General features: G+C 35.5%; 1 protein-coding gene across 6 annotated transcripts in view; it reads left to right on the top strand.

Moving 5' to 3' along the window:
* NBEA (neurobeachin) overlaps positions 1 to 16,536 on the top strand; it is a 509,146-nt gene that overhangs the window by 92,174 nt on the left and 400,436 nt on the right. For all 6 annotated transcript variants that reach the window (XM_049822909.1, XM_049822905.1, XM_049822906.1 and 3 more), the window contains exons 2-5: positions 3,544 to 3,775; positions 10,112 to 10,212; positions 10,467 to 10,562; positions 12,897 to 13,018. In XM_049822909.1, the coding sequence (XP_049678866.1) occupies positions 3,544 to 3,775; positions 10,112 to 10,212; positions 10,467 to 10,562; positions 12,897 to 13,018 (551 nt within the window). The remainder of the gene's footprint in view (positions 1 to 3,543; positions 3,776 to 10,111; positions 10,213 to 10,466; positions 10,563 to 12,896; positions 13,019 to 16,536) is intronic.

Genomic DNA, 16,536 nt, shown 5'->3' with positions numbered 1-16,536 from the left:
CCCACAGGAACTCCAAGATCTCTTTTCTGGCTGAAAATAGCAGTTTTGAGAGCTTGTCATTTTGTACATATGGGTAAAACTATAATAATGTGGTATTACTTTGCGTTTACTAACTTTGAACTCTTATATGTTGTTGCCCCGCCACTTGATATCAGAATAATCTTTGCAGCTCTCAGTAGTTGGTGGTTTTTAACAGTATTTAATGTTTTTTGGCTCTTCAGCAAACTTTGTCCTTTCATTAGTATCTGCACTTCTTACCAGCTTATTATCACTGTGGTTCTCCTCTGATAACTTTCCTCTGTTGTGAAGACTGACTGGTTATTCCTCTTCCCCTACTTTTTTGTAGGGAATGTTCTTCTTTTCTTGGCCGAAGTATATTTTATCTTTCACATTTCAAAGCAGAGGTGGTTGCTTTGTATTACTTCTTGAACACAGTTTAACCATGGTCATTTATTTCTGTATACTAACTTCATTTTTGTTTAGATTTTCCTTGTCATCTTAGACTTCTTTTTATCATGACTGTTAATATTTTTCATTTATGTTGATTTTTAGGATGACCACTTTAAAAAAGTAACCCTCCCCCTGCCGCCTTAAATTTTTGCTATGACTGGTAATTAGTTCATCACTTCGTTTCCTTTATTGAGGAAGTTGATTTTAATGATAATTATGATCATTGTTAGTGGGTGAAATACAATTAAACTGCAGTTAAAGGCAAATCAGGTACATTTTCATGTTTTCTTTGGTGAAATAAACAGTCACTCTGATGGACTATAAGTAGTTTGCTGTCAAATGGACAAGTAAAATAATTGTAGTACCTACTGGGTAGTCCATAGTCCCGTAGAAGATTCTCCAGAAAGCCAATTTTATTAGCATTCAGTGTATTTTTTGATGTAGATTCACTGTGATGTTTTATATATACACACAGATTGTTTTTAATAATATTGAAAGATCCCATCTCTTCAGACTCATACAGTGAGCTCTGTTTCAGTCTTTTAAGTGTTACACGTTAGTATATTAATTTACATTAGCAAGCAAATACAGTGTGAATTATTTAGTCTGTTATGACCATTCTATGTTAGTTTATTGATTTACATTAGCAAGAATTTTACAGTGAATAGCGTTTGAGGAAAGGGGGATGAGTCTGTATTGAACCTCTCATTCCAACTGAGGTATTACTAGATTTTTCCTTGGTTTTAGGTCCATCTGTTATCAAAAACAAGTGGTGGAATTCATCTCGCCTAAATTAGCTATCTGAAAGTTGTACATTGAAATATTACCATAGAATTGCTGAGGTTGGAATGGGTCTCTGGAGGTTCTCTGATCCAACTCTCCTGCACAAGTGGGGCCAACTAGAGCCGGTTGTCCAGGTCTACATCCAGATGGCTTTTGGATGTATCCAAGGATGGAGACTCCACAAATGTGATTTCTCATGCTAGATTTTCTGCGTGGAAAGAAATGGAAAGAAGTAGACACTTCTAGAAGGTGCTTATTTTCATCCTAGGATAAGCATCTAAGAGAGTTTAATTGAATGTCTTCTACAGGTGCCTGGTTTACCTCTGGGTGTTTGTAACGTAATCTCAGAGAGGCTCATCCAGGTGGAGAGAGATCTGGAAAAAAACCCCAGCCCAGATTGCTGGTGGAATGTGCAGCAATTGCTGCTGTTTTCAGAGGCAGAAACTCCACCTGAGTTTCTTGAAAAGTGTGGTGGTTACCTCTGTAAAACTATTTCACGATACTAAAGAATGACCATAGAAATACTGTGCCCACAGTTTTGACAGTTTTATTGCCTGTCCTTGGTACACATTATTTGTTTACCAAATATGCAAATATATGATGTGCAGTCACAAGTTCTTAATTATAATAATATTTTTATATGAATGTAATTAAATGTCTCTGGAGAACTAAGGAGGTAGTCAGCTTATATATTTGGTATATTAGAAGCTTTTATGTTAGACATTATAAATTGGTTATTAGCAATTAATTGAGAGAGAAAAAGTAATTTGCAAGTGGATGAGAAGTAGGAATTAGGGTAGAAGCCAAAGCTAGTCCTTGCTTAGTTGTATTAATTCTGTCTGAAGATGGGGGCTGAAAGATGACTTTGAATATTAAGATAAGTTTAACCATCAAAAAAAGTTTGCCTAGTATTTCAGCTTGCTTCTTGTTTGGAGTTTAATTCGAAGGCCATACCAACTGCTTTTAAATAGGCTATGAAATAGCCTTCTATTAAAAGTGACTGTTGAAATTATACACTTACAAGAGATTAATTCTTTGAATATCTTTAATTTAAAACATATTATTGCAATTTTAATTATATAACTTTCTGAAACAAATAGAAGAGAATGTCTTAAAATTATTTTAGAATTAATTTAGTCTGTTCTTTTGCCTTTCTGAATTAGGTAATATATTTGCAGTTATTGAAATTTAACACTGGTGCTTTCAAAATTCTTCAAGGTTACTAGGATAAAGTAGGATGCATGAGAGTCAGGCTTTGTTTCCTTCAAAATTGAAAGATGTTTCTGCCATTAAAAGGGGATTGCTTTTTTTAAACTATGTTTCATATTCAGTTCAGTAAGGTGTTTTGAGTTCATCGTTTTTAAGTTATGCAAGTGACTGATTGAAATTGGTGAATTCCATTCCTTTTGCAAATTTTTGCTAATTTCTTCTTCTTCTTCTTTGTTTTTTGTTGGTTTTTGTTTTTTTTTTTTTTTTTTTTTTTTTTGTTCCCCTCCCTCCTAAAACGTGCCTGGTAGTTGTGCTATTTAACTGGAGCTCAGGACTTTGGATAGCATTTTGCAAGTACCTGGATAGAGAGGAGTCAGGGAGTAATTTCATAAGTACTGCTGTTAAATCACTTTTCGTCTGAGTGCTTGTTCCTCTCCCAGTGCTGTCTCTCCCTTCCACCAGCAGTGGGTTTCCTTGGCCACACGATGAACTGATCTGTGATATAATTAAGCAAGTTTTCCATGTCTGCATTGGTTCAGAGCAGATCACTGATTCTTTTTCGGAGCGTGACTGCACGACTGTTTGGGTAGTACAAGGGAAAGGGCAGGAGGGTCTTGCAAACTTGTAACTGAGGGCAAATGTCGGCTTATATCAGGAGAAAACATAGCTGAGTTATTTTCGGTGTGTTTATGTTTCTGAGTAGGCAAATTTCTCTTCAGATAAAGTCTAAATTGCTTTTGAGCTTTTCAGGTTCTGGAGCTTTTGTACTACATCTCTCTGGGTGAGGCTACCATTTCAGTTACTGTATAGGAAGGAATATTTCAAATATCTTCTGATTTTATTTAATGATAGTGTTGTATTCAGCACTATGACAAAATTGAAGGTAGTATTTTATGATATTAGCGTGTATATTTTGTACAAGCTGTGTTTTACATAGCACGATTGTTAATTTGCTGTCTTACAGATCATAGCTGTGAGTTTCTCTACCAAAATTACCTCTCTTGATGTGCAAAAAATATTCAGTGTTGGTCACAATGAAGGTATGAAAGATGCTATACTATGTATTTCACATTGTAATGCTGTTCTTGTTTTCTCTTGTAGCTGGTTGGCGGCGAATTTGATCTAGAGATGAACTTTATAATCCAGGATGCAGAGAGCATTACGTGCATGTCAGAGCTTTTGGAGCACTGTGATGTAACGTGCCAAGCAGAAATCTGGAGTATGTTCACAGCAATTCTTCGTAAAAGTGTCCGTAATTTACAGACTAGCACGGAAGTTGGTTTAATTGAGCAGGTACTGCTGAAGATGAGTACTGTGGACGACATGATTGCAGGTATAATTTGCCAACTGATAAAATAATTACTGCATTCTTGAACTGTCAACATTTCGTGATTATGGAAGGGTTTGGGATGTCTTCTGGGTTTTTACTTAAAGTGGTATTTTTGTTAGTACTGCTATTGAGTCAGAAGTACTTTATCAGTTTCAGAAAAATGACAAATATATATTAGTTTAAAATATAAGTAGATACATTGTTTAAAATAACTGGCTGTTAATTTATCTGAGAAGATAACATTATCTTAGTGATTAAAAAAACCAATTTTGAACATAATTAAGAACAGTACATGTTAGACTTCTTAACAGTCAAGGTAATGTTTTTGTTTTGAAGTGCATTGATCATTTTGAATTATTCAGATGTTAGAATTGTTATTGTGATCCACTTTAAACATAACCTACATCTGACAGCATATCAGATATTATTCATAGTTTTGAATGCTGCACATTTGGATTATTTTAAACAATCATTTCATAATGTGTAGCTGTGCTCCCTATAATATCTCTTTGGTTTTTATACTTGTGGTTTTTAATGTCCTATGATTTTTTTACAGCTTTAAAAAAAATAGCATACTTTGTTTGCTTACTGAAAATAAGTGATGAAGTTGTTGCACAGCTAAGGTTTTCAGAGTACTTTTGAAGGAGTTTATGCTATTCCATATTACGTCCTCTCAGCACTAGGGTACAGATTGTAATCCTGAATTACTTGGTTAGAGGAGCAGGTTTGGATGTCACATTTAAATATGGCAGTTGAGAGCTACATATGTTTAGTATTTATCTACTACTTATTTTTCTTGGGGAGAAACTTAAGCCAATCAGTTACTTTCAACTCAGTGTGAAAGTAGTTCTTAATTGTGATAGAGTTTGGGACTGATTGTAGGATACTTAAATTGTGAGGCATTTTTGAAAGACTGAAGAGGTTCATCTTCCATAATTCTAAGATTTTAGTTGATGATCTGATTCCTGACACATAGGTAGGCTTTGTGGAACAGTAAACCAGCAAGAATTTCAGACCAGAAACAATAAGAGAACAGCAGCATGAAAACTGGATTATTTAGGAATGTTTTTGTTCTTGGCTTTTTTTCAGTATAAAGGTGTCTGTAATGTTAAGTATTAGAAAAAAGCTACATTCTGTATTTCAAAGCAAGTCTTACCGAACACCTTATTGATTAGAAATGTGTGTGTTACGCTAAGTAATGCACTGCGAGATCCAGACTGAAGTATAACAGATCAATAGATTCACAAACCAATGGTTTTCACCAAGTGTGTTTTGTTTTGCAGGACTTGTAAATATGTCAGAATGGTATAAGGGCGAAGATATTGTTTTATTCCACGTTAAATGTAAGACATTAGTTGATGAAAACAAACATTTCTATCTTGAAGTTTTTCAGGGTTTCACTCACAGAAATAATATGCTTACATCAGTAATCATACCAAAAAATTTGCCCATTTTGAGCTCCCCTAAATAGTCCTTCTGTATGTGGCATATATAATTGTAATGATGTCCCCATTAGGGAGAAATTTAAAAAAATGCTTAGCTAATTGTAGAAGTCAGAAATCAAGAGTATAGGATCTGACTTCCAGGAGCATTTGGGAACTGAAATATCACTCTGAATTTACAACTATTAATATAAGCCAGGGGTAGTACATTAATAAAGAAATTAATGGAGCCTCCACTCTGCATTAATCTTTTTTTGAGAGTGGTCACACTTCAGAAAGAGACCTTCTGCAGAAAAAACATCAGTAAGCTTGCTCTTCTGTATACTTACATGGACGAAGAGAGCACATATTTAAGTTAAAATCAAAACTGAAAATTGGAATTCTGATGGCATTTTAGCTCTGCAGTGTGTGTCAAATTATCTGAATAGTCTGCTATATATCATGAGGAGGGATTTAACAGAATCAGGCTTTGTAGGGTCTTTCTCTGAAAATGGTAAATAGATGAGAATGTGGGGGTTTTGAGAATTTTTCTGACAAAGATATGGAAGCAACCAAATCTGTCATTTTCCTTTTATCTCTTGATTTCTGCAAGCACCTCACCACCCTTTTATAAATGGCATCAATGTTGGTAATAAGTCAGAAGTAATAAATACGGTCATGTAATAATAACTAGCTCAATGGTAGGCACCTGATGACAAAATGAGTGACAACTAACGCAGTATCTGTATTCCCTAATCTGTTATGCAGATGTTGAGGTCATAATTGACGCCAAATGAGTGTAAAACTGCTTTGCCCCAAAGATTTCTGTGAACTTTCCAAACCCAGAGAATAAAGTAAGAAATCTTGTGGCAAAATGATTTTTTAACATTCAGGGAGGATGCTTCGAAGAAGAGCTGTGTTAGTGCTTACTCTGAGGAAGTTAGTGCCACTTTCTTCCCAAAACAGTTGCTAAGACTCTGTCAGCCCAGCGTTTTGCAATTGGCTTTTATCATCTGTAAGGGGTGCAGGTTTTCTGGGTTTTTATTTGGTTTTGGGGGGAGTTGTTTGTTTATTTTTAGGTCATCTCACTTGTTCCTTTGTGAAACGCTGTGATTAGACCTAGATAAGGTTTAAATAGACAAGACAGGCATAATCTCTGTTTTATGTTCTGACAGCACGCTTTCAGGACCAGTCTTAAGTCTGAAGCCACTCTTCTCTGGTTTTATGAAAGTAAGACAACAATAAACGTGTACCCAATCTTTTGCAGTGAGAAGAACTTGTCTGTCTAGATGAAGACTATCAGATTCATGAGGCTTCTCAGCACTTTAAACATCTCACTTCTTGAGATTTTGCAGATTCTGTGGTCAAGAAGAAAAGCTTAATCACCTCTGAAAGTCTCAGTAGCAAACCAAATGGGATCATTGGCACTTGTATTCCAATTTGCTTTCCAGAAGCATCACGTATCAGAAGTCATCTTTGCACTCTGATAATCTGTTATACTAAGATAGGGGATGCTCAGCCATTTTATCAATGGTTAAGGGGAAAAGTTTACTAAAATATTTGCATAGGTGATGGGCACTTTTTTTTTTTTTAACAGCTGCCAAGGATCTTCCTTGAGGCATTCACTTTTTACAGTTTTCTGTTTCCAGAGGATGAGTAGTGAAGCAGATCATCTGCTCTGAGAGACTGGGATAGTGTGTCTGTAGTAACTTCAGAGTCTGAATGGTGGACGAGAAAGTAGCCTGAACTCATACACCGTGGATATGTCTCCCTTCAGCCCCGTTTTATTTCCCGCAGTTCTGTTGTGATGCTGTAGGTAATTGTTCTAAAATTGCTGGAACTGAATTCTTAAGCACTGAAACAGTTCCTAGTAACCTAGCAAAAATGTTAGGTTTTGAGTGCTCTGTCATGAAAGGGCTGTTAACAAGCATTTCTTTCAACTGGTTCCGTAAGAAACACTGCAAAATTATCACATTCTCTATTGCCAACATGTAGAAATTAATTTACGTCACCAACAGAGTTAGAATTCAGAATTTCATGGCTGTCTGTTATTAAAAGGTTAAGGAGGCATGAGGGTAGTTTTCCTGAAGTTGCGTTGCCAATGCTGTTTGATATGTCTTCTAAAGTCAATGCCATACCATTCATTTTGCTATATGCTCATTGTTACTTGAAAGACAGGCAGGCTCTTTACCATTATATTTTCGCATTAAATGACTGAATTAAGCATTCCTTCAAGGTTTCTGGTTAACTTATAGATCATATATAAACCTCTTAGTATGAAAGTAGTCAGAAGGTGCCATTAACAGAAATAAAATCTGTTGCATTCAGTGCATTTTAGAAATGCATTAAAAATGAGAAACAGCACCTGGTTTCTCCTTTTGGACTTAATATTATTTTACACAATCTTGTTTCTGAAATGAGATCATAGATACCAGTTACATATGTGATCTTACTTAATATAAAAAAAAATGAAGTAAACATTAAATCCAATTGTAGTAGGTTTTGTGACCTTTGTCCGTTTATAGATGAGTGGGTTATTAGGATATGGACTGACTCTTTTACATGAGATTTCTAATAAGTATGAATAAAGTTATGTAATAGAGTACAGTTCTTTTTAAGTATTGTCATACTGAAACAAGAAACAAACCTTCTTTAGAGGTGGTTACAGCAATATTTTTAAGTAGCATTAAGTGCTTTGACTTCCACAGATGTTCTTTGCTTTATCTTTGTTACCTACTGGGCTTCAATCTTTCAGCTCTTTGTTTTACCCAGAGTTATGTTGTTAGGGAGCTTACATTTATTTCTCTCCATCAATGTTTTATTCATTATTTATAATTATGTACTTCTACACATCTAAACATCTTCAGTAGAAAAAAGAAATTTTCTGTGCCGTAAGGTATTGCAGGGCTATAACAATGAAACAAAGCAGCACATGTTTAGTAATTTTAAAAATCTGTCAATCATTTCTGTGTTTGATGGTATTAATTTACATTTTTGTCATCTATGTTAGATTTTTTTTCAACGTTGTTCTGTTTTTCACCAAACAACTTTGCTTCTACACACTTTTTCTCTGTAAAGGAAGCAAAATTTGAAGTAGCTTGATCTAAAAAGCAAGCTAAGACTGCAAAACAAGAATTGGGAAATACTCAGCCAGAGACTGGTATTCACTAGCGCCGATTTCCCTTTCTGAGTTTTCAGTGTGTTACTGTTCTCAATTTCTCATCACATACAGCACGTGCGATCACTGCCAGCTTCGCACGGCAGGCTGCAGACACTACGGTGAAGGGGGAGATGCTTGGAGGTACTAGAGGAGGAGCTGGGTCATTGAATTCACCATCGTAAAAGACGAGGGGGTTTAGTTGTCTTAGCTTTATTTTGCTTTCCCTTAGGAAATTCTGTCACAAATACAATGTGGCACTAATTTTAAAGGAAAGATTAAATAAACTCTTCCTTTAAAGAAAGGGGTGCGGGCGGGGAAGTCTCTACTTGAACGTTAGGAATATATTCAGATCTTACGGTCAAAATGTCTGCAAGTTACAGTGTTTTTCTTTTGCCTTTCCTGACATGCATTTTCACTCACTGAACAGCTTACTATGTCTCCTGTAAATTAAATGATATTTCATTCATCACACATGCCTTTTGCTTCCTGAGGACCAGAGGTTGGCTTCAGAGTAGAAGAAGTTAAATAGGTATTGATGGGTTTACTCAAAAATATATACGTAGGGATTTGCAGAGAGAAAATTTGTTTTAAAACAAAATACCGATGCAGAATGTCCTGAAAAGGATGGATGCTTTTTAAGACGATTCTTTGTCAGCAGCTGTAAGAGTCATCCTTTCACTAATGAACAAGGAGAACGTGTAGTCCTGCAAATAAGATATGAGCTTATTCTTGTCTTCTACAAGTTTTATGGGGGGAATCTTCTGATTGTTGAGCAGATTGAAAAAAGCTTGTTAATGCTGATTCTATTGTGTCATAGCTTTTTTGTTTTGGAAACTCTGTACTTCACTGCTTTATCTCTGAATTAAATTTCTTATGGCACATCTGTGAAGATAAGCAAATTGTTTTTCCTCCTGCTAGAGGAAGTAGTGATTCTTAGTAGTGCATTTTATTCCAGAAGAAAGTGTGGAGTGTAAGGCAAGGTCCAGCATCCCACAAGCTAAGAAATTTTTAAAATGAAATTCTGTGTTTTAAAATAAAGATCCAAGCACCAGCTGTAATTTTAAACCTGATATTCTCTGAAAGGCATGCTATGTAATGCTATTGCTTTAAAAGTTTATGAGTTTTGAGATGTTTTAATGAAAGTTGTACTACATAAATTCATTAGCAATTTTGATCACTTCTTTTTATTATGGTCTTTTACTGTTTTCTCACTATGATTTTTTGAGGGTTTTTTGGTGTGTTTTTTTTGGTGTCCCCACCCCCTCCCCCACACCTTTCATTCTGGTAAAAATTGGAAGCATTATCACTGTAGCAAAACTGTGGGAACCATACAAATCCTCAGTATAAGGCGCTGTGCTTAAGTTCAAGAATAATGTCAAGCATCATTTAGGTCAGAAATTTTTGAAAAAAACTAACTTCAGAGGAATGAAGAAACCCTTATCCCAAAAGCATGTAACAGAAAGGAGCAAGCAAGAAGTTCATAATGTATGATGAATGTTGTGAAATGGAAGAACTCTTCATAAATTTAATAGATACTTTGTTCAAAGTGTGACACAAAATCTAAAACTGCGTATGTAAATTTATTTCTAAAATAAGTAAAATGGTGAGAATATGAAATCCTTTGTAAAATATTTGAGGCAACTAAGTTTGATTTTTAGAATTTGTGAATACACTTACTTTTAAAGGTATTAACTTTTTCAGCTTTTTTGTCCAAACAATGAAATACAGAGTTCAGAATAACTTTATTTTCCTTTGAAGATCTTCTAGTTGATATGTTGGGGGTTCTTGCCAGCTACAGCATCACTGTCAAAGAGTTGAAGCTTTTGTTCAGCATGCTTCGAGGCGAAAATGGAATCTGGGTAAGCTGTGATCAGATAAAGCATTAAGTGTCATTCCATTAGAGCCTGAAGTTAACATAAATTGTCTCCTGGGACATATAAACTTGATTTTTTTTTTTTTTTCATGTTGATTGAACATATGTTTATGAAGTATTTTTGCTAACTACTTTAGAGTTAATTTGCTGTGTTGTTTGAAAACCGTCCAGTTTCCGTTGTAGCCTAGAGAGTACAAAAATGGTTGTATTGACTTTTGTGCAATTTTCTTGTGTTCACAGCCAAGACATGCGGTTAAACTATTATCAGTCCTTAATCAGATGCCACAGAGACATGGGCCTGATACCTTTTTCAACTTCCCAGGCTGTAGTGCTGCAGTAAGTTTTCAACCAAAATACTACCACTTGAGGAACAAATAAATTGCTCCTCATTTGCATTTCCTTTTATTTGGTTTCAGAAATTCTTGAAAAGGAAACGAGAGGGGATATACCGGCTGAGTACAGTAGACCTTGCCTTCCATAGGTTTGCAAGGTAGTTGTGGTGTTGAGCAGTTGCACTTGTGAGGATGGAATGTCAAATAGCAGGTTTTTGTGGGGGGGAAGTTATCATAAAAGTGAAACCTGAAAATTCTGAAGAACAGTGTTATTTTATTTGAAAAATGTAATTGATATTATATAAAGCAGAAGCTTGAGGAAGATATAGGGATGAGCTTGTCCCTGCCATCACAGTTTACAGTGACAGCTTAGTCACAGATTTTATTACATCGTTTTCTTTTTGTCTGAGCTCCATCAGCTGTTTCCTTTCCCTCAAGGCAGTGATATAAATGCAGTCTTCTTTTGGCTTTACTTTTTGAAATAACTCACGGTGATGAAATTGCATTCCTTTCTAAACCTTCTCAAATAGTTATTCTCTCTTCCATTCATTCACTGCATGTACGTTTTAGAAAAACCTACAAATAAATTCAAATATTGTATACAGGTTTATAAATATGATTATTAAGGCAGTAAATACAAATGCTTAAAAGTGAGAAATCCAGAGCTGAGATTCACTTTGCCATTCTGGTATGGAATAATATGTGCTCACGGTAGAACTCGGAATCTTTTAAGGGGAAGTAATCCTGAGATCCCTGTCTTTTTATGCCAGCGCATGAAGGGTGGTAGGAGCTTCTCTGGGGCTGTTCTACTTGTGTTTCCTCAATAGCACTGGTAGTTTTCTTCAGGCATAAACCACCACCTCCTGTTCTTTGTGAATACAGCTGTTGGTGTGGCAGATTGCATCAGGGAAATAAACTGGCTGAAAATCACTGGTTTTCACCTGGGTTATTTTTGGCTAGATCACTTCCTTGATCTTGTTTGATATTCAGCTGCACAAACAGATGTGTCAGCAAAATGCACAGGGCAGATTGTGTAAGGAATTAATTACTGAGTTTTGAAAGAGAGAGTTTCATTTGCTATTGCTAAATTAAAACCACAGTTAACCTCTCCTAAAAGTACATACAGCAGCAAGACAGCTGTTGCAGAATATGAATGTCTACAACAACACAGACTCCTTTCACATTTCTGGGCTTCAGAGGGAAACCCCGATGAAATGTCTCTCTTAAATTTAATTTTGTATCAAAGCTTCAAAAAAAGTTACGCAGGGGAAGAATTTCAAATATTCCTCCTTCTATAACCAAGACTTCACTGGCAATATGAGAGAGCCAAGAGTCTACTGGACCGGTCGGCTGCTCTGCTGGTGGGAGCTGCTTCACTATCCCAACAGAAGGGCTCTTCCCAGTACTGGTTACATCCCTGCCAGTCTGGATAAGTAGCACCTTAGTCACTCCGTTGTGGTGGCAGTACTACTCCCGGGTGTTGTTCCCGTTTGCCATCAAGCAGCTCTTTTCCTCTTTACAAACATTTAATTTCTTAAATTTTTAAAATTACTTCATTTTGTGTATAGTACTCGTACCGAGAGGATACCGAGGGGTATCATAGAAAACACTGACTTTGTAAGTGACCTCTGAAGTTCTGGGCTGATTTCCTCCCTAGAGAGTGCCTAAATTCAAAGTTAGATCAGGTAATCAGGGCCTTGTCCAGGGATGAAGAGTTCTCTGAAACCTCTTCATCGGTCAGCCCATAAAAATAAAATACTGAAAAATCAAATTTGTTCCCAGGCCATCCCTTACTATTAATGTATTTAACTGAGAATGGGGGTAAAATTTTCAGTCTCTTACCTTACTAAGTGTTCAGAGGAGAAAAACCTGATAGCGCTCTGCAACCGCAGAGAACAACTTTTTTTTTACTATAGTTTTCACAGTGAATCTCTATTGTACTATCTGTTGAGATTATTTGATCTTAATGTTTAAGCCTGCTGATGAGATGAATACTTACTGAAAGCTGAAGTTGTAGTTTAATTTCTGCAGAAGTAATTTTTCTATTATTTTCTCTTAATAATGCCTATTCACAAATTTAATTGCATGTCCCCTATTGGTAGAGTTTATGTAGTTAAAAATTAAAGTATTTTAAAATAGATGGAAAGCAAATGCTTTTTATTCAAAAGCACTGTTTGAAGGGAAAGGGGCGGTTATAGTCATCTTTAATATTTGAAAATTAAAGCGGATCTGCAGATCTGGAATGGCAGGATTTTAGAAAGGCATTACCTTTAACAATACTTCTCAAAAAAATTAATTTTTTGACGCTGTTTCCACTTTTTTTTTTTTCCCCTTCCAGGCAATTGCATTGCCTCCTATTGCTAAGTGGCCTTATCAAAATGGGTTTACTCTTAACACCTGGTTTCGTATGGATCCGCTAAACAATATCAATGTAGATAAGGATAAACCCTATCTCTACTGGTAAGTAACTTACAACGCTGCAGTTATGGTTTGTTTTGGCTTCCTAAGAACAGTTAATCTTTCTCGTTGTTTCTAGTTTCTGCCATGCTTCCCCCCCCCACCCCCCCAAATACCTGCAGATTTTAATGGCTGCATACTGTATACAAACTCTTACAAAGTCATCTGTCCTTTTTGCTTTGCAATTTATACATCCCTGGATGCAAGACATGTGCCTTGTAGGTAAACCATAAAACCTAGTGTGGTGGTTTGTTCAGGAATTTCAAAAGATGTGATTTCTTAGAGCTGTAAACTGAGAATGTTGTCATATTTCCTGTTTAAGCTTCTTGGCTGATGTCAGTACTACAAAACAAATCTGTTAGAGCGCAGTCTGCACGTTAGCTAGAGGTAATAGAAAGTAGATCTGTGAATATAAAAATGGGTCACCGATCACCTGTTCCCAAAAATGGAAGCTATATTTCATAGTACATTAATTGCAGGAGAGGCAATTTTAGTTTACTCTAGGTTTGCTGTTGTGATAAAAATAGAAATAATCATTACATCTTTAATAAAGCCCTCTGGTATTTAGAAATTATGCTATAATAGTAAAAACTGTTTATTCTATTGGTCAATCATGAAAAAAGTTTTTTCACTTCAGAAATTAATTATATATCTGATCAGGTATGGTTGTCTTAGTTGAATTAAAAAAGGAATGAGGAAAATAAGGAACCTTCTGTTGTGTCAGAACATGCTGGTAATTTCTTCAGCACTTCTTCATTCTTTATGTATTTGCTATTTATTACGCTTACCTGTTCTCATATTTTTAAAAACTGTATATCAGCTGTGCAGACAGCTTGGACATAGGCAAGACCTATCAAGTTTTAGCAGCTCAGGAAAACAGGAGTAGCACAAGGAAGGGAGTAACTAAAAGTAACGTTTCTCACTTTGTAGCGAGTCCAGGTAGTCTAAAGAGCAGAAGTTTTTGGTATCAGCTGAGGAGAGGACCACAAATGTGGTGTCAGGAAGGTACTTGTACTACAATACATAAAAATCTTACTGTGCGTTTACTTGGAAAATGAAAATAATTCATCTTTTTTACGGAACAAGTATCTGATTAAAAATAATTTAGGTTTATTCTGAAGAAAAAAGATAATACATTTTTCTCTAAATTACCATCTGGGATAATGCTTTTCCATATGTCCGTTTTCTGCTAAGTGCTATAGTTATTTTACTATGGCGATTTTTTCAAGCTGTTGGGTATAGCTGTGTTTATTAGTATGATCTATATTTTATTTATTTTTTCAGTCTGTCAAGGACAATAACAAATGCAATTATAGGATTGAACATGCATACAGGAATTTAACGTGATCATTTCTTTCTCAGCCAGAATTTACGTTTCAGAATTGGCAGCTTTAGGTGGTGTATTTGATTTGAGAATTTGTTATTGCCTCAGAACAGGAAAAGCATACTCCAGAGTTGCAGAGCCTATGATGTATGCTGCTTTTCTTATGGTTGATGGTGTAGAAAGACCTTTAGCCTGAATGATGAATATGATTCCTTCCGATTCCAATATAATACAGAAGCAGCAATGGCATTAGGTTAGAATAACTTCACAAGTTTGATTATTTTTTTTATACATGTTTTTTGCTGTGAGGTAGTTCTGATGTTTATTATGATGTGATTACAATTCTTACTGAATTCTAAGATTTTTAAGCATGCTTTTTAACATATTTTTTTGCACTGAAATATTTTAAAATTCTCCGTGTTAAGCTTTCCTGGATATTTATGGATACTTCATATTTGTCTGTGTCAGAGGGAATTTAATTCTGGTTCCATTTTTAAGTATATCGATTTAGATCTTTCCTCTAGCCTATATTCACTTTGCTACAAAGAAGTGGAATAGCTTAGAATAATTAGAATAACTGCCTTGTATACTCAGACATCTGTCTTTAATAAACAGATTCTTCCTTGATTAGAGTGGTTGGTTTTGAACATGTCAATGAATAAACCCCACAAAGCTGTCCTTCCAGTTTTCAAAGAAACCTGAATTTCTTCCTTCAAAAGAATTCTAGGTCTCACCTTAACATTATACTCTGAAGAATATATTTTTTTATTAACATACTTCTTATTAGGTACAACCATAACATTTCTACGTTTGCTTAAAAAATGTCTACTGACAGTATGATTTACCTATAATAAGTAACTTAATACGACAACTGTTTATTAGATTGATTAGCATAAAGAGTCTAGCAGAGTAAGAAAATGATTTTTTTTTCTGAGTTTATCTTTCCCCATGGTTGATGTGTGCTTTTCTTTGTTTTCATGTTTTTTCTGTTTTCATAACCCAGAACATGCCAAAATAATCTCTTTTCCAAGCTGCAGCAGCAGAATATAAACCTGGAAAGTATAGCCCCAAAACATATGGCGTTTCCACTCTCTTATTGTAGTGCATAAAGGATAACCTCTCTAGTAAGCATAGGTATTTTGCTGCACACACAGACTCTTAAGTAATCTTTGGGCATATCTGTGCTGAATGAAGGACGACATCTCTCTCTCTCTCTCTCTCTCTCTCTCTCTCTCTCACACACACACACTTGCAAGCACAAATCTTTAATTATAGTTCAGTGACTCACTTTCTTATGTTACCGCTTGTTACGGAATATATGTAAAAGGAAAGTATTTATCAAGAGTGGAAAATAAAACTTCTGTGACTAACGAGGTGCAACTTTGCAAGTGCTTCATATGAGCTGCAGAAAGAAGTCAGTTTCACAGAAATCAATTGCCAAAATTGAGGCTGTGTAAATGTAAATACACATAAGAGAAACTGAATATGCCAAACTCAGAAGGAAATTAGGAACAATGCAAATACTTGTCATTTTTATATAGTGTCTTAAACCAAGCCGTAATTAATAATTAAAGACAAGAAAAATATTCCAACTAAATCATCCACGTAAACTTCTTTATGCCGATTTTAGACTTTGCCACATGAAAGGTTGAGTCACACACAACCACCACCAAGAGAAAGATACCAAAGCAAAGATTTATTTTCTTCCAATGTGCTTTTTCGGCATGTAATATCTTTCTGTTGAACTAGGTGAAAAACGTGGCATTTACATTAACTCTTTCTTCATAGATTCTTCTTAAAAGTCATCTGTCATTTAAACAATCTTTATTTTGAAAGCAATAACTTAGTAGCATGCACAACTTCAAAGAGGACTCTGATTTGAAAGAGAGGTGCTGAAAGAAATGTCAGCTAAAATAAGTTCCGCAGGACCTTCTCCAGTCAGGTTTTTAAATATCTTCACAAACGGAGACATTGCATCCTCATCAGGAGACCTGTACCAGTCTTTGACCACCCTGACAATGAAAAAGTTTATCGGTTTCAATTTGAGTCCGTTGCGTCTTGTCCTTTCAGCGGGTATCGCTGAGAAGTCTCTGGCTCAGTCTTCTTTACTCCCCACCCATTGGGTAATTATACTCGTTTTCTCCAGGTTTAACAGTCCCATATCTCAGCCTCTTCTCATGCGTCAGAGGCTTTGATC

The sequence above is a fragment of the Accipiter gentilis genome, chromosome 19 (genome assembly GCF_929443795.1).
Source record: "Accipiter gentilis chromosome 19, bAccGen1.1, whole genome shotgun sequence".
Lineage (NCBI taxonomy): Eukaryota > Metazoa > Chordata > Aves > Accipitriformes > Accipitridae > Astur > Astur gentilis.
This window is presented reverse-complemented; position numbering and strand designations above follow the sequence as displayed.